Source organism: Sus scrofa, chromosome 18, assembly GCF_000003025.6.
Source record: "Sus scrofa isolate TJ Tabasco breed Duroc chromosome 18, Sscrofa11.1, whole genome shotgun sequence".
Taxonomy (NCBI): Eukaryota; Metazoa; Chordata; class Mammalia; order Artiodactyla; family Suidae; genus Sus; species Sus scrofa.
The window spans coordinates 44,984,953-45,006,580 of NC_010460.4; the positions used below are offsets into that span (position 1 = coordinate 44,984,953).

General features: G+C 42.2%; 1 protein-coding gene across 1 annotated transcript in view; it reads left to right on the forward strand.

The window, feature by feature from the left end:
- Nucleotides 458-21,628, forward strand: part of HIBADH (3-hydroxyisobutyrate dehydrogenase) — a 116,762-nt gene continuing 95,591 nt past the window's right edge. Inside the window, exons 1-2 of the mRNA XM_021079217.1 lie at nucleotides 458-666; nucleotides 11,311-11,471. Of these exons, the coding sequence (XP_020934876.1) occupies nucleotides 576-666; nucleotides 11,311-11,471 (252 nt within the window). The 5' untranslated portion in view covers nucleotides 458-575. The remainder of the gene's footprint in view (nucleotides 667-11,310; nucleotides 11,472-21,628) is intronic.

Here is a 21,628-nt window from a genome sequence, read left to right on the forward strand (position 1 = left end):
AGGTTAAAAATGGATCCCTGCACTTGGGAAGACTGGGAATTTCTGCTTTTGCTTAAATTTTGCAGCGAAGGGCCGAGTCAAAGTTAGGTCCTTGTCCGCAAGGAAGCAACTCGGGCAGTTACAACACTCCGAGGGGGCGGTTCTGGGAGGTCAGGTGCTGTGAGGAGGGGGCGGCAGTGAGTGACAGCCACCGCCTCCCACACACCCTCTGCACTTTAGTAAACAAGCAGACCTCAGCCGGCGGTCTGCAAATGAGGGAAGAGTATGGGGGCGGGGCCAGGGCTCAGGCGCTGAGCGTCCCAGAAAGTCTCCTATTGGTGTTTCTCAAAGGGCGGAGAACCTGGGAGTTCCGATTGGTCCACTTTCCCGGATTGACGGCCTAGGTACTGCGCGGGCCGCGCCTCTCGAGGTCGCGCTCCTCCCCTTGTGGGTAGGGGCCCGCCCCAAGCGGCAGAGCGCGTGCGCGTGCGGCCACACGCCGCAGCTGAGCCCGCCCGCCGCACCACGCACCCTAGCAGTCAGTGGGTGAGCCGGGAGCCGAGGAGGTCACCGTGGGGAGGCGGGGCGGGGGCAGCATGGCAGCCTCCTTACGGCTCCGTGGAGCCGCCTCTGGCCTCCTGTACTGGAGCCGCCGGCAGCGGCCGGCAGCGGCCAGCCTTGTAGCGGGTAAGGACCTCGTGTCACCTTCCCCCGACCCTCCTCCGGCCGCCGGCTTCCCGCGCCCGGACGGCCAAAGAGGTCTTTTCACCAGAGGCGCTGCGGTTGGGTTGGGGCTTAAAACTCAACATTTTTGCTGGTGCTAAGGCCTGGCCTCTTCTGCGTTTGAGGCTCGCAGCGCTACTGCTTCTCCCCTGCCCTCCCCACCCCGGATCCACTTGTATGGGGCTCAGCGTACTTTCGGGACTTAGGAAGGGATGGAGAGAGCTTGGGGTAAAGAGTATTTGGGTCCGACTCATGCTTCTTTGGATTTAAGACTTTGAGGACAATCCGAAGGCCCAGCCCCAGGGGAGACCCTGCAATCACCCGAGTGACCCCTGGCCTTGCGGCGCAGGTTGGCTTTTGAGCGCCCCCGGGGCACTCTCCACCCTAGGTGGGCGCGCCCTCCGGCCACAGGACTTGATTTTTGTTTAAATGCCTTAATCATTACAGGTGTTTTTACTCCTGTGGACTCTATAAAACCCGGGTGATCAGTCTTTGCAGCACAGTTTTAAGTCACCGTTGGCTGGCAAGGCGAGCTTTCCCCTACTTCCCTTGTGTAACTGCTACCTGAAGATGGCACTTCTGTCAAATAATTAACCGGAGTATTTTCAACGTCCTCAAAATTGTGACCTGAACCTATCCTGTTTCCCTTCTCTCCCCCACCCCCCATACCCCTAGAAGTTACGGAGGCTAACCATCAGTTTAGGAAGAAGCAGTTTTTAGATCTACAGAGATCTAATAATCTTGCATTTCTCAGATGAGAGAACCCGAAGCCCCTTGGATAAGCGAATTAGGATAGTACAGCAGGACCGATTCCTGCACTTTATACCACAGCTGGATTCCTCTTTAATTGAAAAATCGGTTGATTTGTGGGGATACCGCTCTTGTCTGCCTGTACAAGTTTTATTGTTTTAACAATGCACTGTTTAGCGTGCTCATATTTGGGATTTTGGGGAAAGATCTGGTATTAATTTTTTCCGATATTTGCTTTAAAAATGTAGCAGACTGGGAGTTGCGTTCCTAACAGCTTCTCTTCCTCCTCCTTGCTAAAAACCTAAGCAGAAGAGTGAATTTCCTTTTTTGCCTTGAAAAGGGAAAACTCCATGTGATGAGAAAGAACAGATGTCTGATACAGAATCATAGGAATAAGATACAAACTCAAAGAATTTGCCCAACTTGACTGTAACCACTGTTTGAGCTACAAGTATTGAAGTACAAAAAAGTCCTTCCAAATTGGAGTTACCAGTTTTCACATGACTGAACAATTCTTTCAGTTGTGTTTAGTCAAGGAAGATATGTGTGCTGTTTAGTGGTTTTTCACGATGTTCTAACAATGTTTTAATGACCCTCGAAGAACCTTTTCATGTTATAGAAGTTCTTATAATTCATATGGAAGTCTGAGGCTTGTGACTGTAATAATTGCTTCTGTAGATTGGAAAGGCCTACCTGGAAATGCTGGTAGACTACTTTGGCATATGATTTTGTTCTTTGACCTGAAGATGTTGACATTTTAATAGGTTTATGACAAATTTTGAATAGTTTTTTTGTGTGTCTGTGTGATGATTGTCTAAAACGCTTCAGTAGTTGTTTTTACCCTGTGGAATTATTTTAAACATTTTTGTTAGTTTACTACAAAAGTGTTTGTTGGATTCTTAAAAAAATTTTCATGTCGTTTTGGTTGGAGTCTAAGAACCATGTCAAATCGTAACAAGGTTTAGCATTCTAAATTCTGTGGGATGTTTGTCTTCATAATGTGTTTAAGTTGATATACCATATGGAAGGTAATATAAAGATGCATACAGTTATTTACAGCTTGAAAAAAAATGAGACCTAAAAGTTGCTGGTTAATAGCATATCTTGAAGCATCAAAAAGGAAATAGAAAAATGAGAAATTTAAACAAGACATAGATTACTGTTTCATCACCGTTTTATATTTTAACTTAAAAAGCAATTAAATTTAGTTTCAGACTTCTTGGTACAGACCAAAAAGTTGCAGATGTTGGCTTTCTATAGTCATTGTGATTCACTAACATGTATGAGGAAAAATAATTTGTATCACATCATGTTAGAGTGACTATCTGACCAAAGAAAGTGGAATGGGAAAATTAACCAGCATTATGCACAGAAATGGGAATACATTTCTTTTTTTTTATTATTGGTTCTCTGTGTGTATGAAATCTACTTTCAGATAAACAAGGTCCTACTGTATAGCACAGAGAACTATATTCATTGTCCTATGATAAATCATAATGGAAAAGAATATTAAAAAAGAATGTATATGTATGTATGTATAACTGAATCACCTTACTGTACAGCAGAAATTAACACAATGTTGTAAATCAACTATACTTCAATGAGAAAAGAGATCAGCTTTCAAAACAGCATAACTCATTGTGTAAATAAAATATATAGTGGCACTTTTTCTCTTTACATTAGCTTCTAGGGTTGCACATGAAGCTTTGAAAGGCAGCCCATGGCCCTGGGACTAAAAGTTGACCTTAAACTTGTGAAATTACATAAGGAGAATACACTTGACCCTTGAACAACACGGGTTGGAACTGCATGGGTCCACTTTTATGTGGATTTCTTCAATAAATATGTACTACAGTTGGTTTAATCTGCAGATTTGGAACCACGGATGTGGAGGGCTGACTATAAATTATACTCAGATTTTGTGCGGAGCGTCTAACCCCCACTCACTGTTCAAGGGTCAACTGTATTTCTAAAATCACTTGACCCAAATAATAAAGGCCTTATAGAGTAAGTCACTACCCTTACTTTAGTAACTGTTAGCATTAAAACAAAAAAATGCTTATGACATAATACGTGATAAAGTAGGACACAGACTTGCATATACAGCATAGTCTCATGATGCAATGAAAATGCGTTCAAAAAACTGGAATTTGGTATCATATACAAAATGTTAACTGATTTCTATGTAGTGAGATTAGCTTTTTCCCTTTGTGACTTTATACTATTTCATAGTTTTCAGTTTTCTACAATGAATTACTTTGATGAGAAGAACACAAAAATTTTGGAAATGTAAAATAATTAACCCATTACCAATTTTTGCATTTTGAAGTTTAGAGTAGCCTGATTTTTGGTAGCACTTTATGCTGCCAAGATACGGATAACTTTGTTCATGTCCCATTGGAGAAAGAAGTCTTAATCTGTAAACTTAACATCTATACATTTGTTTATTTATTTAATTTTGGTCTTTTTGTCTTTTAGGGCTGCACCCATGGCATATGGAGGTTCCCAGGCTAGGGGTCGAATTGGAACTGCAACCGCTGGCCTACACCACAGATCATAGCAACACCGGATCCTTAACCCACTGAGCAAGGCCAGAGATCAAACTCGCTTCTTCATGGATCCTAGTCTGGTTTGCTAACCGCTGAGGCCACAACAGGAACTCCTAACATCTATAAATTGAGAAACTAACTTTGCTAAATTTTCTGGCTAGTTCCTCCATCCTTCTGGCTGCCACTTAAGTAGTGATATTGAGGATGGCAGGAAGTTGTTGATCAGATATAGTCCTTTCTTTAATCTCTAGTTCATTTCCTATGATATATTCCGATTTTTCATAGCATTTCCAAGTCTTTTGCTTAGGGCTGCCAGTCTATGAATGGTCATTTGCAGAGAGATGGCATTGCCATAATTGGTTTAGTTAATTTGGAACTTGAGCCAGGGTCTCGGAGGAAAGGACATTGGAGAGACAACCCGCAGAGTTTGTTTGATGATTGCTGCAATACAGATTACCTTTGCTGGGCCCACTCTATCGCTGTCTTTACTCTTGTTTCATCACCGACTTTTATCCCCACTGGATGAAACCTCATATAATGTTATTAAATACTCTGTGATGATTTATTTCATTTTATTATGAAAGTAGTTATAAAAGTTATATGCACGTGGTAAAAAGAGACTTTTCTCCAATTCCAACCCATCAGTCCAGTTGTCTAGCTGTAATTATTTTCTTATGTATCTTACAGAAATTTGGAAAAATTGAATGCATATGTGTTCTTTTTTCTCCTCATACACTTGTATTACTATGTATAATGCTCCACATCTTGATTTTTTTCCCACTTAATAACCTATCCTGGAGATTTTTTCCTTGTACTTTTAGATAGGCGTATCACATTCTTTTGAATATTGAATACTATCTCATTGTATTGCTTTTTTTTTTAGGGCTGCACCTGCGGCATATGGAAGTTCCCAGGCTGGGGGTCGAATCGGAGCTACAGCTGCCGACCTACACCGCAGCCACGGCAACATGGGTTGCGAGCCATGTCTGTGTTCTCTGCCACAACTCATAGCAATCCTGGATCCTTAGCCCACTGAGCAAGGCCAGGGATTGAACCCACATCCTCATGGATCCTAGTTGGGTTTGTTAACCTCTGAGCCATGAACGGAACTCCCTATATTGCTTTTCTCTGAATTATCAAGTGCCTTGTTAACATACAGTTATTGTGAATTAAATGCCCTGTTAATGTGTATTTATTTATTTACAATTTTTCTGTTATTAGAAACAGTGCTATAATTATATTTTTGTGTTGTTCAGAGATTATATGTAGAATGGGTTGGCAAGTTGTGGCTTAATAACTGGGCCTCTGTTTTTGTAAAAAAATTTGTATTGGAACACAAGCACAGCTATTTGTTTTTATCTTGTGTATGGCTGTTTTAAAACTAGAGTAGATGAGTTGAATAGCTGTGACAGAGGCCTCATGGCCCAAAGCTGAAATTATTTACCACCTCACCCTTTTAAGAAAAAGCATATTGACCCCTCACGTATAATATAAATTCCCAGAAATGGAATGATAGGGTCAAGAGTACACAAGTTTTAAATTTTATAATAAAATTCAAATGTAGATCTTTTCCAGTTGCCATCCAAAAAGTCTACATAGTATGTAATTCTGCACTGTGTCTCTGAGAGTATGTTTTGCAGTCATTCCTCGCCGGTTGTGAGTTTTGTTTTGGTTTTTTTTTTGTCTTTTTGCTATTTCTTTGGGCCGCTCCCTCGGCATATGGAGGTTCCCAGGCTAGGGGTCGAATCGGAGCTGTAGCCGCCGGCCTACTCCAGAGCCACAGCAATGCGGGATCTGAGCCGAGTCTGCAACCTATACCACAGCTCACGGCAACGCCGGATCCTTAACCCACTGAGCAAGGGCAGGGACCGAACCAAAACCTCATGGTTCCTAGTCAGATTCGTTAACCACTGCACCATGATGGGAACTCCCAGTTGTGAGTTTTATCAGAGAAACATGTTTTTCCAACTGATAGGTGAAAATAGTATTACTTTTTTTTTTTTTTTTTTTTTTTTTTTGCATTACTCTAGTTATGACAGAAGTTGAACATTTTTTCAAAGTTAGAAAAAGTATTTTCTGTTAACTGTCACTTTGTGATTTTGGTGTACTTTAAAACAATGGATTATTACATTTTTCCTCCATATTTTAAAGTTAAAAGAATAAAGTTATGTGCATATGAATTAGCCCTTTTTATGTTTTGCAAGTGTCCTAGTTGTTTGTATTTTCTCAATTCGTGGTATTTTTTCTATATAGAGGTGCTGAGTTTTATTGTGAAAAATTTCAGTTTGAAAGAATAATTCTATGAACATCTACGTACTTTTGCTTCATGTCAACAAATGTTAACATTTTGTCATATTTGCTTTATTTCTTTCCAAATGTGTTCACATCCCACCTACATCATTTGAAGGTAAAATGGAGACATCATGACACTTTCACTGTTAAATGAGTCAGCACATATCACCTTCAGAGCCAAACTACCATTACCTAAGATAGTCGGCACTTCCCTGGTGTCATCCTTTTTTTTTTTTTAAAAAAAAACTTGTTTAATTCTTTTTTTTTTTTTTTTTTTTTTTGTCTTTTTTGCTATTTCTTGGGCCGCTCCTGCAGCATATGGAGGTTCCCAGGCTAGGGGTCTAATCGGAGCTGTAGCCGCCAGCCTATGCCAGAGGCACAGCAACACGGGATCTGAGCCTCATCTGAGACCTACACCACAGCTCACGGCAACACTGGATCCTTAACCCACTGAGCAAGGCCAGGGATCAAACCCGCAACCTCATGGTTCCTAGTTGGATTCGTTAACCACTGCGCCACGATGGGAACTCCCTTTTTATTTTTTAAATTCTTCTTTCTCCCTCTGTGTTTTGTTTTGGATTGTTCCTGTTGCTTTGTTTTAAGGTCATTATCCTTTTCTTCTGTAATTATGTATATAATTCATATGCTTATAATCTATTGCTGTGTTCCTTTACTACTGTGTTTGAAATATTTTTCATATCTGTCTTTTCCACGGCCACCACCCTTTATTAACTGACCTTACTGTGGACTGAGTGTTTGTAGCTCTACAAAATTCATGTGTCGAAATCCTGGTCCCCACTGTGATGGTATGAGGAGACGGTACCTCTGGGGAGTAGTTAGTTGGTAAGGCTGGAGCCCTCATGAGTGAGGTCTGTGTCCTTCTAAAAGGAGGCAGGAGAGCTTGACCTCTGCCGTCCGCCATGTGAGTGTCCAAGAAGAGCATCATCTGCCAGCCGGCCAGGGGGCTCTCACCAGACGCTGGATCTGTTGCCTATTTGATCTTGGGTTGCCCAGCCTCCGAAACTGTAAGAAATAGATGCCTGCTGTTTAAGTCACCCACTCTATGGTAGGTTTGTTATAGCGGCTTGAGTGGATTAGACAAACCTAGCTTACTGTCACTTTTTTTTTCTTTTTAGGGCCACACCTGCAGCATATGGAAGTTCCCAGGCTAGGGGTCGAATTAGAACTGCGGCTGCCATCCTACACCACAGCCACAGCAACACCGAGTCCGAGCTGCATCTGTGACTGACACCGCAGCGTGTGGCAACATGGGATCGTCAACCCACTGAGCAAGGCCAGAGATCGAACCCACATCCTTACAGACACTATGTTGGGTTCTTAACCTGCTGAGCCACAATGGGAACTCCGTACTGTTACTTTTGAATCGGTCTCTTTGCCTCCAGGGTCTTCTTTTAGTTCATCTGTTGTACACTGTGCCTCATTTCTGTTCCTGAAACTCGGAGGGGCCTCATCTTGTCATTTCTCTTGCCCAAGCCTTTCAGTAACTAACTGTCTTAGTCTGGGCTGCGGTAACAAAATACTGTAGAGTGGGTGACTTATAAACAACAAAATCCTATTTCTCACAGTTCTGGAGGCGGGGGAGTCCAAGATCAAGGCGTATCTAGTTTAGTATCAGGTGAGGGTCCCTTCTTGTTCCAAAGATGTATCTTCACGTGGTGGAAGCGGAGGAGCTAGCTCTCTGGGGCCTCTTTTATAAAGGCACTAATTCCCATCTTGCTTTGCTCTCCTGATATAGTCACTGCCCGAAGGCCCCACCTCCAGATGCCCTCACATTGGGAATTATGTTTCAACGTAGGGATTTGGGGGGGGGGCATGAACAGTGTAGTACTACCTCCTGCTTGTAAAATACAGTCCAAGTGTTTATTGACATGCTTCCCAGCCTCCCATGTTATGGTAGCATTTTTTTCTTTCAGTCTTAATCTTGCTGTTTTGTTTCTTTGTGCAGCCCGTTGGCAGAGTGGAGGGCAGTTAAAAGTGAAGAACCTGGAGTCAGATTGGCTGGCTCTGAGGTTTGGCGTTACAACTTTGTAAAGTCTTGGGCATTTTTATTTAAAGCAAGTGCCCGGGATCTTGGCTGGAAGATAGGCTTAATGATAGGATATGATGACAGTGCTATTTATAAAGCGTTTAGTACATTGTCTGGCATATAGTAAAATTCCCACAAATTTTAACTTGTACTGTTACTCATTTTTTCTTGGCTCTCCTATTTCCTCACATATACATATACATATACATACATACATACATACATGTGTGTATATATATATATATATGTGTGTGTGTATATATATACTCATTTCTTTTTCACATGGCGTTCCCTTTGTTCCTTGTCTCCTTCCATTTGAAATCTTACCCATCCCAGAATACCCAGGTCTAATGCTCTCATTTTCAAATTTCCAAACCAGATGAGTTCTCCTTTTGCATCAGCATCGTTTTTGGTACCTTGTCCTTTACTCTCGTGTATTAGTGTTTGTGTGCAGTTTCCCTCTTGTGTTTTAAGCTGGTTGAAAGCAAGGACTGTGTATCATTTGTGTCTTTGATGGCATCTGGCAAGGTATACGTGAGAGTTGCTTCACATTTGTTGAATGTGTGAATGAATTATGGTTCTCCCTTGCTGTACATGTTAAGTGTTTAACTTAGAGTGAGTTACCTGTTAAAGTTAACTGCATTTAAGTAACAGTCTTCCTAGTTTCTTATGTTTTTAGTTAACTTATCCCTTTCCAAGCCTAACACAGTAGTCAGGCACACTAGTTATTAGTGTTAGCGTTCTCTTACAAAGTACACTGCTCATTCTGTTTAATAGCAAAATAGAAAGTCAGGTGTCATTTCTCCATCATTAAACCCCTCGGGTACCAGAAGTTTCAGGCTCAGGACTCCTGCCGTGTGTAATGCCACACAGGAGTCACACTCATCTTTAATGGAAATGTTAGACAGTTTTGGACTTCAGAGGAATTCAATGTGCTTCTAACACAAGAACTCTATTTCTTAAGCATTATGTCTTCAAATAATTTGCTTTTAGGAAATCTCATTACGTTTAGATTAAGTTGAAGAAAGAGCAATGATCCATCAATTGAGAGGATCTGAAACTTAAGAGGGAGACTGATTAGTTGGTGCACTACATAGTTTTAAAACTGGATTCCTTGAAAGAAAAAGGAAAAATAAATCTGGAAAATGATAGGGGAAAAGACAAGTGGAGTTATTTCTTCTTTCTTCTCTCACGAAACAATGAGCTTTTGAAGGGCAAGGCCCATGTTTTGCTTGTGTATGTCTCTGAGCTCTGTTGTCGTACTTCATGCAGTAAATACTCGTCGAGTGGAATTCCAAGTCTAGAAATTGAGAAATAGTGTCTATTGTTATTTTGATGGTAATTTGAAGCCTCTCTGCTGTGATTTCAAAAAGCCTCTTGTGAAAAGGAAGACAGGCAAGTCAAACAAAAACCTACATATAGCTTTGTGAGAACAGTTTTCTTTTTCTGTAAATGGAGATGCCTCTCCTCTGAAAGTGCATGGAGTTGTTAGCCCACGGTCCTTAGAGTTAACCTTGCCATGGAAATACCCCTCTGCTCTCTCCTAGAACCCCGTTTATAAACTGGTGACTTTGGTGAAATATGTTCTTCTGGTTTTAACATTTTATTGTGTTTTGTACCGTTTGGAGGGGTGGTTTCTATAAATGTGGAAGTGGAAAGGTAAAAAGTATTTCCATTTTTGGACCTTGTTCAAGGTACAGGTTTTCTTGAATACTTTCATTTAAAAAAAAAAATATTTGTTTTTATGTTTGTTTAATGGCCACACCCACAGCGAATAGAAATTCCTAGGCCAGGGATTGATTCCTATCCATAGTTGCTACCTACACTGCAGGTGTGGCAGCACTGGATCCTTTGACCCACTAGGCCAGGCCAGGGGTTGAACCTGTACTTCTTCTTTTGTGTGTGTGTGTGTGTGTGTGTGTGTGTGTGTTTGCTATTTCTTTGGGCCACTCCCGAGGCATATGGAGGTACCCAGGCTAGGGGTTGAATCGGAGCTGTAGCCACCGGCCTACGCCAGAGCCACAGCAACGCGGGATCCGAGCCGCGTCTGCAACCTACACCACAGCTCACGGTAACGCCGGATCCTTAACCCACTGAGCAAGGGCAGGGACCGAACCCTCAACCTCATGGTTCCTAGTCAGATTCGTTAACCACTGCGCCATGACAGAAACTCCTGAACCTGTACTTCTGCAGTAACCAGAGCCACTGCAGTCAGATTTGTAACCCACTGCCCCACAGTGGGAGCTCCTAAATACTTTCAGTTCTTTATATATACTATTAAAGAAGATAATATGGGTAAGAGGAATGAATCTAGGATACTTCACTTAACAGTGTTGACAGCTCTAAATGATTATTAGTTTAGGGAGTTCCCATTGTGGCTCAGTGGATCAAGGACCTGACATTGTCTCTCTGAGGATGTGGGTTTGATCCCTGGCCTCACTCAGTGGGTTAAGGATCTGGCATTGCTGTGGCCATGGCATAGGCTGCAGCTGCAGTCAATTTGACCCCTGCCCTGGGAACTTCCATATGCTGCAGGTGTGGCCATAAAAATAGAAAAAATAAAAAAGAAATAAAGGATATTTGGTTTAAAACTAACCTTTAAGGAGTTCCCGTCATGGCTCAGTGATTAAAGAATCCGACTAGTAATCATGAGGTTATGGGTTCAATCCTTGGCCTCGATCAGCGGTTTAAGGATCTGGTGTTGCAGTGAACTGTGGTGTAGGTTGCAGACTCGGTTCGGATCCTGAGTTGATGTGGCTGTGGCATAGGCCAACGGCTACAGCTCTGATTCGACCCCTAAACTAGGAACCTCCATATGCCGCAGGCACTGCCCTAAAAAGACCCCCCCCCAAAAAAAACAACCTAGCCTTTAATAGAAAATATCAAAATAAATTGACTTATTGCAATTGAGTGAATATTTACAGTAAAAGTTGGTATCTACTTCTGTTGACAATAATGTATTGAAATTAGTGTGTTCTAGGTCAATGGCTTCTAAGACTCCAGTTGGATTCATTGGTGTAGGCAACATGGGGAATCCAATGGCAAAAAATCTCATGAAACATGGCTATCCACTCATTATTTATGATGTGTTCCCTGATGCATGCAAAGAGTTTCTAGATGCGGGTGAACAGGTAAGACCTTTTCTGAAAATGTTTTCTAGATTTTGATGTTTAAAAATGAATATACATTCAAATAAGTAACAGCTGCTTAGAAGTTTACACAATGGATTTATAAAGTTAACCCATTGTTAATTTTATTTCTTTATAGGTACTATTACATATGTATGTGTTATGTGAAATATGCTACACACACAGAAGACTGTGTACTAGTAACTGAACTGAGAGGCTTTTTTTTTCCCCTTTTTTGGTCATGCCCTTGGTATGTGGAAGTTCCAGGGCCAGGGATCAAACCCGTGCCATGGCAGCAACCCAAGATGCTGCAGTGACAACAATAGATCCTTAACCTGCTGTGCAATGAGGAAACTTCCTAGAGTTTTGTTTTTTTTCCAAGATGTGAAGGAGGTTCTTCTACACATTGTAGAGTGATAACTGAGGGCTGACTATAATCCCAGAACTGGGCAAACACTAAGAAAATTCCTGAGAAATATGGAAAAAGGTTAGAGAATAAATAGTCAACTTCTGCATAATAAACTTGAAGTAAATACTGAGAAATACAATGCGTATGTAAAGAGCAGGTTTAGACGTTTCTGCAAAGAAGGTATACAAATGGCCAATAAATACATGAAAAAATGTCAGCATCATTAGGCATCAGAGAAATGCAGTCAAAACCACAGTAACATTCCCACACCTACCAGATTGGCTAGAATCACAGTCAGATAACAAGTGTGGAGAAATTGAACTATCGCACACTGCCGATGAGAGTGTAATTCTATTCCTATGTATGTATGAAAGAGAAATGAAAACACATGCCCACCACAGAATCTTGTATATATATAATATATATTATATTATTCATTATAGCCAAAAGATGGAAAAAACCTAAATGTCCCATCAGGGGTAAGGAAAATGTGGTATAGCCATACAATGAGATACTATTCAGCTATAAAAAGTAATGAATCACTGACACATGAAAGTCCAGAATAGAGAGAACTCTATGGAGACAGAAAGTGGTCTTGTGCTTGCTTAGTGCTCTTGGCCGTGGGGGTGGGCAGGTGGGGTGGGGAGCAGGGGAAGGAGAGGTCAGGCATAGGGAGTGATAACTCATAGATATGGGGCTTTTTTTAATTTTGAGTGTGATGGTTGCATATATCTGTGAATATACTAAAGCCCATCAAATTACATACTTTAAGTGGGCAAATTATATGGTATGTGAATTGTACCTCCCTAAAGCTGTTTTTTAAAAAAGATATGTTCAAGTTCTAACCACCATTGCCTGTGAATGTGATCTTACTTGGAAACAGGGTCTTTGTAGATGTAATTAGGTTTAAGCTTTTGAGATGAGATCGTCCTGGATTTAGGGTGGCGCTAAAGGCAGTGATGAGGGTCCTTACAGAGGGACTTGGGGGGAAGGCCAGCCAAGGCACATGAGCTACCAGGAGCTCCAGAGGCAAAGAAGGATCTGTCTTCGGAGAGAGCCTGGTGCTGCCCACACTTTCATACTTCTGGTCTCCAGAGCTATGAGAAAATTTCTCTTGTTTTTTTTTTTTTTTTTGTCTTTTTTGTCTTTTGTTGTTGTTGTTGTTGCTATCTCTTGGGCCGCTTCCGCGGCATATGGAGGTTCCCAGGTTAGGGGTTGAATCGGAGCTGTAGCCACCAGCCTACACCAAAGCCACAGCAATGGCTGGATCCGAGCCGCGTCTGCAACCTACACCACAGCTCACGGCAACGCCGGATCATTAACCCACTGAGCAAGGGCAGGGACCGAACCCGCGACCTCATGGTTCCTAGTCGGATTCGTTAACCACTGCGCCACGACGGGAACTCCAATTTCTCTTGTTTTAAGCCATCATGCTTGTGGTAATTTGTTGTGGCAGCCACAGAAAGCTCACATTATGAGTACTGGAAATCTACTAAATGGGCTTGGAACCTGCCTTTACCACTTAGTATCCGTAACCTCAGGCGAGTTATACAATGTCTATGTATCTCGGTTTCGTCATGTGTGAAATAAAAATCATAAATATTCTCAGAGAGTTGTTATGAGGATTAAATGGATTCATATATGTAAAGAATTTAAAATCGTGTTTGGCTCAGTAAGTACCATTTGTAAGCGTCAGCTCTAAGTTCCTGTAAGTCTTCTGTCGCAGAGCAGTTATTCCTTTTCTGATGCTGTCCTTTTAAATGACAGTGTCAGCGTCTCTTACTTCTTTGTGAAGGAAAGTTACCTTTTATTGCTTTAATCACTATGCCTTAGAAACTCTTAGCAAAACGGGGGTTAGGACTCTGATTAATTTACTAATTTGACTGATGTTTCTTTTTTTGGCTTCTTTAGGGCCGCACCTGTGGCATATGGACGTTCCCAGGCAAGGGGTTGAATCAGAGCTGCAGCTGTTGGCCTACACCACAGCCACAGCCACAGCCACGCCAGATCTGAGCCACGTCTGTGAACTACACCACAGCTCACGGCAACGCCGGATCCTTAACCCACTGAGTGAGGCTGGAGATCAAACCCGTATCCTTGTGGACACTGGTCAGATTCATTTCCTCTGCACCACAATGGGAACCTCTGAGGTTGCTTGAGTACTTTCCATGTGCCTGCCAGGTTCTGGGAATACAGGCCAGAACAGAATAGTCACAGTCTCTGCCTTTGGGGACCTACAGGAGGTGTTAGATTATCCAATCACACAAATATGTGATTCTAAATTGTGATAAGTCAAAAGAAAAAGTAGTACCTCACCCGTTTCCAATAGAATGCATTACATTGGGTGAGAGGGCAGTGAGGAACTTTCCCTGAAGGTGACATTTAGATGGATAGCGTAAGAAGAAGAGGATTTATTCAGATGAAGAATGTGGACAAAGCAATTTTCTTCAAAAGTGGAAGCCTCACTCTCCAGGTTTCTAGAGATTTCTACTCTAGGTCAACAGATGCAGGTTGAGTACCTTCCATATGTCTAACAGTGCATCTAGTGCCGTGGAGAATAAAACAGGTTGAGTTGGACATGGCAGTGTCTCAAGTGGCGAGACTAAATGACATTATAAGGGAGTTTCTGTCATGATTGTCTTTTGACAATAGTAAAGTGCTGAAGCAGTTTTTGAGGGGGAAAGAGTAACTTAGGAGTCATTTCATCTCTGCTAGAGAAATGCATAAATATTGTATGTAATCTTTGCTCACCTACAAACAGAAATGCTGTATTCTCGAATGAAAGTCACGGAGACTAGGTCTCTTGGGTTCCTGAATAGAAAGCAGAAGGTTCTAGGACACAGACTCAGTCATTAGATTACCTTTCTTTTTCTTTCTTTCTTTCTTTTCTTTTTTTTTTTTTTTAAGGGCCGCTCTTGTGGCATATGGAAGTTCCCAGGCTAGGGGTTGAATTTGAGCTGCAGCTGCTAGTCTACACCACAGCCACAGCAGTGCGGGATCTGAGCCGAGTCACCGACCCACACCGCAGCTCTCGGCAATGCTGGATCCTCAACCTACTGAGCAAGGTCAGGGGTCGAACCCACGTCCTCATGGATCCTAGTAGGGTTCGTAACCCGCTGAGCCACAACGGGAGCTCCCTAGATTTTCTTTCTTGAGATGTGTGAGTGGATGTGAGGAAGGCAGGAGGGCGGGTTCCGCGTAGCCACCCCTGAAGCTGAGTGAAGAGTGAAGACTTAACTTCGCTCAGGCCTGCAGCTCTGGTGGGAAAAGTTCTGTGGGTGGTTCACACTGAGGCGGCAAGCCTGGAAGGCAGAACCCTCTTTTCCCACGTCTCTCACATCTCTGGTTCCCGAAAGGTCCTCTGAGCATTGATTGTAACAGCAGTGGAGGGCCGGAGAATGTGAAATTGAGATGAAGGAAGGGAGCAGAGTAAAGGCTAAAAAAAGCTCTGGGCCGGAGGGACATATTCTGTCATCATAAAATGAAAACATTTGTTGATAAATGATTTATGCTGGCAGCTTAAAAACCATTTTCAACAGTGGCGGTGTCGTTTGAACACGTGTGATTTCCTAAGAGCCCTGCTTTAAAAAGTAATGCGAACTTGGATGCATGAGTTCTGATATATTAAAATGTCAGTTTTATTACTTCATAACTATATTTAGTTTTAAAATGTTTGATAAAGGAAAACATGTGTTTCATTCTACTGCTTAAAGGCAAAGGCAAGTCTTGGGATGAGATGGAAAAAATGTAGGTGAAAACCTTGAAACTTCTTGCCATTGTGGACAGTACTTCAGTGAATAGATTAATAAGAGTTTAGGAATTCACAGTACATTTGAGTGGACACTTACTAAGGACAGGTGTCCCTTTCGCTAAGATTACTATTTCAAGTAACCTTAAGCTGATGAAATGGCAGCCAAAGAAAAATTTTTTTCAGAATTTTTCCCCCAAAGTTTTCAGAAAACGTAGCTGGTTGAATTCTTTTTTTCCCACTTAACTTTATTTTTAAAGTTTTATTGAAACTTTTTAAAAGTTGTGATAATTTCTGCCGTATAAAAAAGTGATTCAGTTATGTAGATACACATCCATTTTTTTCAGATTCTTTTCCCATGAAGATTATCACATAGTATTAGGTAGAGTTCTCTGTTTTGTGTAACTGGTCCCCACTGGCCAGTCATTCCATATACCACAGTGTGCATATCCAATCCCAAACCCCCAATCCATCTGTCCCCCCCACCTGTTCCCTTTGGTAACCATAAGTTTGTTTTCAAAGTCTGTGAGTCTGTTTCTGTTCTGCAAATAAGTTCATTTGTATCCTTTTTAAAGATTCCACATGTAAGTGATAATATGACATTTGTCTCTGTCTGACTTACTCTAGGTCCAAACATGTTGCTGCAGAAGCATCACTTCATTCCTTTTTTACGGCCAAGTAATGTTCTGTTGTAGATATGTACCACGTCTTCTTTATCCATTCCTCTGTTGGAGGGCATTTAGGTTGCCCCCATGTCTTGGCTGTTGTAAATAGTGCCGCAGTGAACATAGGGGTGCGTGGATCTTTTTGATTATGATTTTCTCCAGGTAGATGCCTAGGAGTGGAATTGCTGGATCATATGGAGGTTCTGTTTTTAGTTTTGGGAGGAACCTCCTTACCTTTTTCCATAATGGTTGTATAGTTTATATCCCCACCAACAGTGTAGGAGGTTTCCGTGGCTAGTTCATCTCTAATGTCAGCTGTGCTTTCAGTGGGAAATTTGCAGGGAGAGAAAGTACTAAACTAGACATATCTGGATCAAAAAGCAGTCAGCTGATGCTAAACATCTCTGGACATCTCCTTGAAGAAGTGGTTTTTCTTTCTTTCTTTTTTTTTTTAAGAAGAACTAGGGCTTTATTAGTTCATGTAATTGAAGAGTTAGGGAGCGGTCTGAACCCAGGCACGGCTGACAAGGGCCCACGTGTGACCACATTCCTTTCTGAATGCTGCTTGGCTCTGCTGTCCTCAGGTCGGCTCCTTCCTCCCTCAAGGTGCAAGGTAGCCACCTGCAGTTCCAGGTGAAGAAGTGCTTTAGGATGTTATCACCCTGGAGGTTTTTCTTCCAGCTGTTTCTAGTAGTTTAAAAAAAAAAAAAAAAAGACTACACAGGTTATGAAGGAAATAAATGACAGGTTAAAATGTTTCATGTGCCTGATTGTATTTAATGAACTTATTTATGCCTTGAGATGTTAACCAGTTCTATTTGGATATTTATAATGGGTTTAACATATTATTTGTGGTCATTTCCATAAAAATTTATAGCTTCCTCTTTCAGCATCCTTTTATTATATCTTTATTTCTATTGGAAACTCAAACTTAACCTACAGTGCATCATTTAAAATTTTAGCATCTTTTCTAAGAATGTAACCCATGATAATTATCAGGCCTTTGGATATTTAAAAATCATGAATCAATAAATTGCGAATGCAGTGGTTTAAAAGCATAAGCCAAAAAAAAAAAAAAAAAAAAAAGGCGCGTGGGGGGTCGGGGGGAGTTCCCATTGTGGCTCAGCGGAAATGAATCGGACTAGTATCCATGAGGATGCAGGTTTGATCCCTGGCCCCGCTGGTTAAGGATCTGGCATTGCTCTTCACTTGGATCCCGCATTGCTGTGGCTGTGGTGTCGGCCAGCAGCTGTAGCTCTGATTAGACCCCTTGCCTGGGAACTTCCACATGCTGTGGGTGTGGCCTTAAAAAGCAAAAGAAAAATTAAATAAATAAGATAAAAGCATAAACCCAGGATCCAGATTTCTTGGGCTCAAATATCAGCTCTCATGTGCTGGTTGTGTGACTTTAGATAGATTATTTAACTTCTTTCTACTTAAATTTTCTCATCCAATAAAATGGGAATAGTAATAGTACCTTCCTTTTAGTCCTAGAGAACCTGGCACATGGAAAGTGCTATTAATACTGTAATGGTTGTTTCTTTGGTATCTATACTATATTTCTCCCAAATCTTCATTCTCCAACACTGCACATAGAAATGCACTACTGCCTTGGCTGAGTCACTGAGTCCAGAGTTGTTTGGAAGAGAATTGTAGATGTATTTTAAAATAAAAGAATGATGATAAAAATTAAAACGAAATTAGGAGATAGGTGTTCCCATTGTGGCTCAGCAGAAACAAATCTGACTAGTATCCATGAGGACGCAGGTTGGATCCCTGGACTCTCAATGAGTTAAGGCTCCGGCATTGTTGTGAGCTGTGGTGTAGGCCGGCGACTACAGCTCCTATTCGACCCCTAGCCTGGGAACCTCCATATGCTGCGGTGTGACCCTCAGAAGACAAAAACAAAAGATAGTGATTTGACTGCATCCCTGCTTAAGAATATATTCTGCACATCCCCTTCTGTTTTTGTTTTGTTTTTTTTTCCGTTTTAGCGCTGCACCCATGGCATATGGAAGTTCCCAGGCTAGGGGTTGAATCAAAGCTACAGCTCCTGGCCTGCACCACAGCCACAGCAATGCAGGATCCTAGAGGAATCTGCAACCTACACTGCAGCAATGCCAGATCCTTAACCCACTGAGCAAGGCCAGGGATCGAACTCACATCCTCATGGGTCCTAGTCGGGTTCATTAACCACTGAGCCAGGAAGGGAAATTTTTGTCCTACTTTTATTTTAAGCAAGATACCACTTTTTTCTTTTTAGGTGTTAGGGTTAAGGGCTTGTGGCTTGTGCTTCATTTTTATTTTCATTGTCTAGGAATTTCCTTGGAGATGCCTCCAATTGGTGCCAAAAGTATTGGAACTTATGCACCATTTCTATGTGAGTTTTCTGGTTGAACTGGGCTTAATAAGATTGTCTTTTGTTTCTCTTTAAAAACTTGGAAACCATCTCCTTGTTCCTGTGTTTTAAGGCTGAACATGTTTCGTTAAGTAATGCTCTTGGGATCTAATCTGGCATCGGCTCAGGTCTTGTTAAATGAGAACTTTAAAAGCCTCTTGCTGAGTGGGCTTCATCTTTGTTGACAAAATGTTTCAAGATGTAGGCAAAAATGTTTCAGGGTTTCCGTTAGTTGTTCAAGCATAGTGCAATAACTGTATGCTTTTCTATTTGAAAAGATTACTATACACTCAGTGGGACATTTAATCAAGATCATGTTCATTTTGTTTCTTTGCAAGTTTCTCTAATCCATTTGATTGACTTAGAAGCAGTGCTGGAGTTCCTGTGGGGGCTCAGCTATAACAAACCTGAGTAGGATCCGTGAGGATTGGGTTTGATCCCTGGCCTTGTTCAGTGGGTTAAGGATTCCAATGGATGTGTAAAACGGAGGTGAAATTCCTTCACTTTGCTCAGGTTACTCTGGGCCCCCGTGCCCCCCTTGTTCCTCTCTCTCCCGACCCAGCCAAACAGAGTTTGTCTTTAACTGTCCCGTCTTCTACTCTTTGTGTTGTACATCTACCATTGATGCTTACTAGCGTACAGATGAACCCAAGTCCAGAGAAATTGGTTGCAAACATTCTTTTCTTTTTTACGGCCGTACCCGAGGCATGTGGAAATTCCCAGGCTAGGGATTGAATCGGAGCTGCAGCTGCCAGCCTAAGCCACAGCCACATCAACGCCAGATTCAAGCCTTGTCTGCAACCTACACTGCATCTCATGGCAACATCAGATTCTTAACCCACTGAGCGGGACCAGGGATTGAACTAGCATCCTCATGGGTGCTGGTTGGGATTGTTATTGCTGAGCCACAATGGGAACTCCTGCAGAAATTCTTAGACTGTAGTATCATGAAGAGAGCCAGTCTCCTTTGGTCAAAATAGATATGGTGGAAAAGTAGAGTTATTTTTTTTTTCTTTTTAGGGCCACAACCGCAGCATATGGAAGTTTCCAGGTTAGGGGTCAAATCAGAGCTGTAGCTGCTAGCCTACATCACAGCTACAGCAACATGGGATCCTTAACCCACTGAGTGAAGCCAGGGAGTGAACCCGTGTCTTAATAGATACTAGTAGGGTTCTTTTTTTTTTTTTTTTTTTTTTTTTTTTGTCTTTTTGCCTTTTCTAGGGCCGCTCCCGAGGCACATGGAGGTTCCCAGGCTAGGGGTCTAATCGGAGCTGTAGCCACCGACCTACACCAGAGCCACAGCAATGCTGGATCCTTAACCATAGCTCACAGCAATGCCAGATCCCTAACCCACTGAGCAAGGGCAGGGATTGAACCCAAAACCTCAGGGTTCCTAGTCGGATTCATTAACCACCTTGCCACAGCGGGAACTCCAGGGTTCATTATTTTTGAGCCACGACGGGAACTCCCAAGTCGAGTCATTTTACTTCGTAGTAGTGTAGAAGGAGGCAGTTGGAATTAGCAAGAAGTCTTTCTGGAATGGCCATGACCGAGCAGAACCAGGGTCTGGAGTCAGCCAGGCCTGTGGCTACCTGTAGGTGTGGAAGTGTCCTGCTCATGCTGTACTGAGTCATTGCACATGCTTTCTGTCCCAACAGCCCTTTTTCAGTTTTTTTTTTTTTTGTTTTTTGGTCTTTTTATGGCCGCTCCTGCAGTATATGGAGGTTCCCAGGCTAGGGATCGAATCAGAATCAGAGCTGTAGCTGCTGGCCTACACCACAGCCACAGCAACACAGGATCCAAGCTGAGACTGTCACCTACACCACAGCTCACAGCAATGCTGAATCCTTACCCACTGAGCAAGGCCAGGGATTGAACCTGCATCCTCATGGATGCTAGTCAGATTTGTTTCTGCTAAGCCATAGCGGGAACTACCTATCAGCCCCTTTTTCAAAAGTAATACTTTACTAGAACTTAAGATTACTAAATATGAAAAATTTCTTTGCCCAATCTTCCTGTTTTGGAGATAGAAACCCTTAAACATAACACAAGTTGTTCTTCTTTTGTAGATTTAGAAACTGAAGCCACAGAAATTAAGTGATTTTCGCCAAAGCACACATGACTCAGTGGCTGGGCAATATCTAACCCTGGGTCTCTGGCCTCCCAGATTAGTGTATCTTTCGCTGATCCATGCAATCGTTGCTTATCCATTCAATTAGCAAATTCAATTGAAGGGTCTCTAATTAGTTTGGCTCCTAAAGGCTTTTGTGGTTAGTGTCAGACTGGCAACAAGGTTTGTTTTTTTCCTTCCAGTTTTTGAGTCGTGGCCAAATTTTGTTCGTCAATTATTTCAGCATCTTGAAGTCATCGCATGGAAGGCAAGATGATTTGAATAACGATACATGCCTGTCTATCTGACAGTGCAGTACAGTGTCTTCTGTAGTGCACATTAGAAACTGATTATAATGTACCAAATGTATATAGTCATTAGATATGCAGCAGTTGTGGCCAGAACAGTGGTGACATTCGAGCTATCACTATCATTGTGTGTTTTTTCCGGGCCTGTGAGCTTTGACACCACTTTGCTGTGCAATTGAGGGGTTAGCAGTACTCTGGCAACCCAAGCATCCCTTGAAGCAGATGCTGGGGATGCAGGGGGCTGATTGGCCACCCGATGTACTTGGCAGTTGCATGAATTGGCACTGCCAGTTCCTGGGCACTAGAAGCTGGGAGGTGTGAAGTATTCCTAGATCTGTGAGCTAATTGTTGGTGCCCCTGAGGGTACCTCTCAAAGTTATCTAGATGGAATTGAATTTCCTTCAGTGGAAGAGATTCTCTCAATTCCTAAGAGAAAGTCGAAGTTGACTCTTAGACCTCAGGGCTTACTGCAGTCCCTGAAAGATGGAGCTGCGATGGAAGGAAAGGCTGCTGAAAGGTATG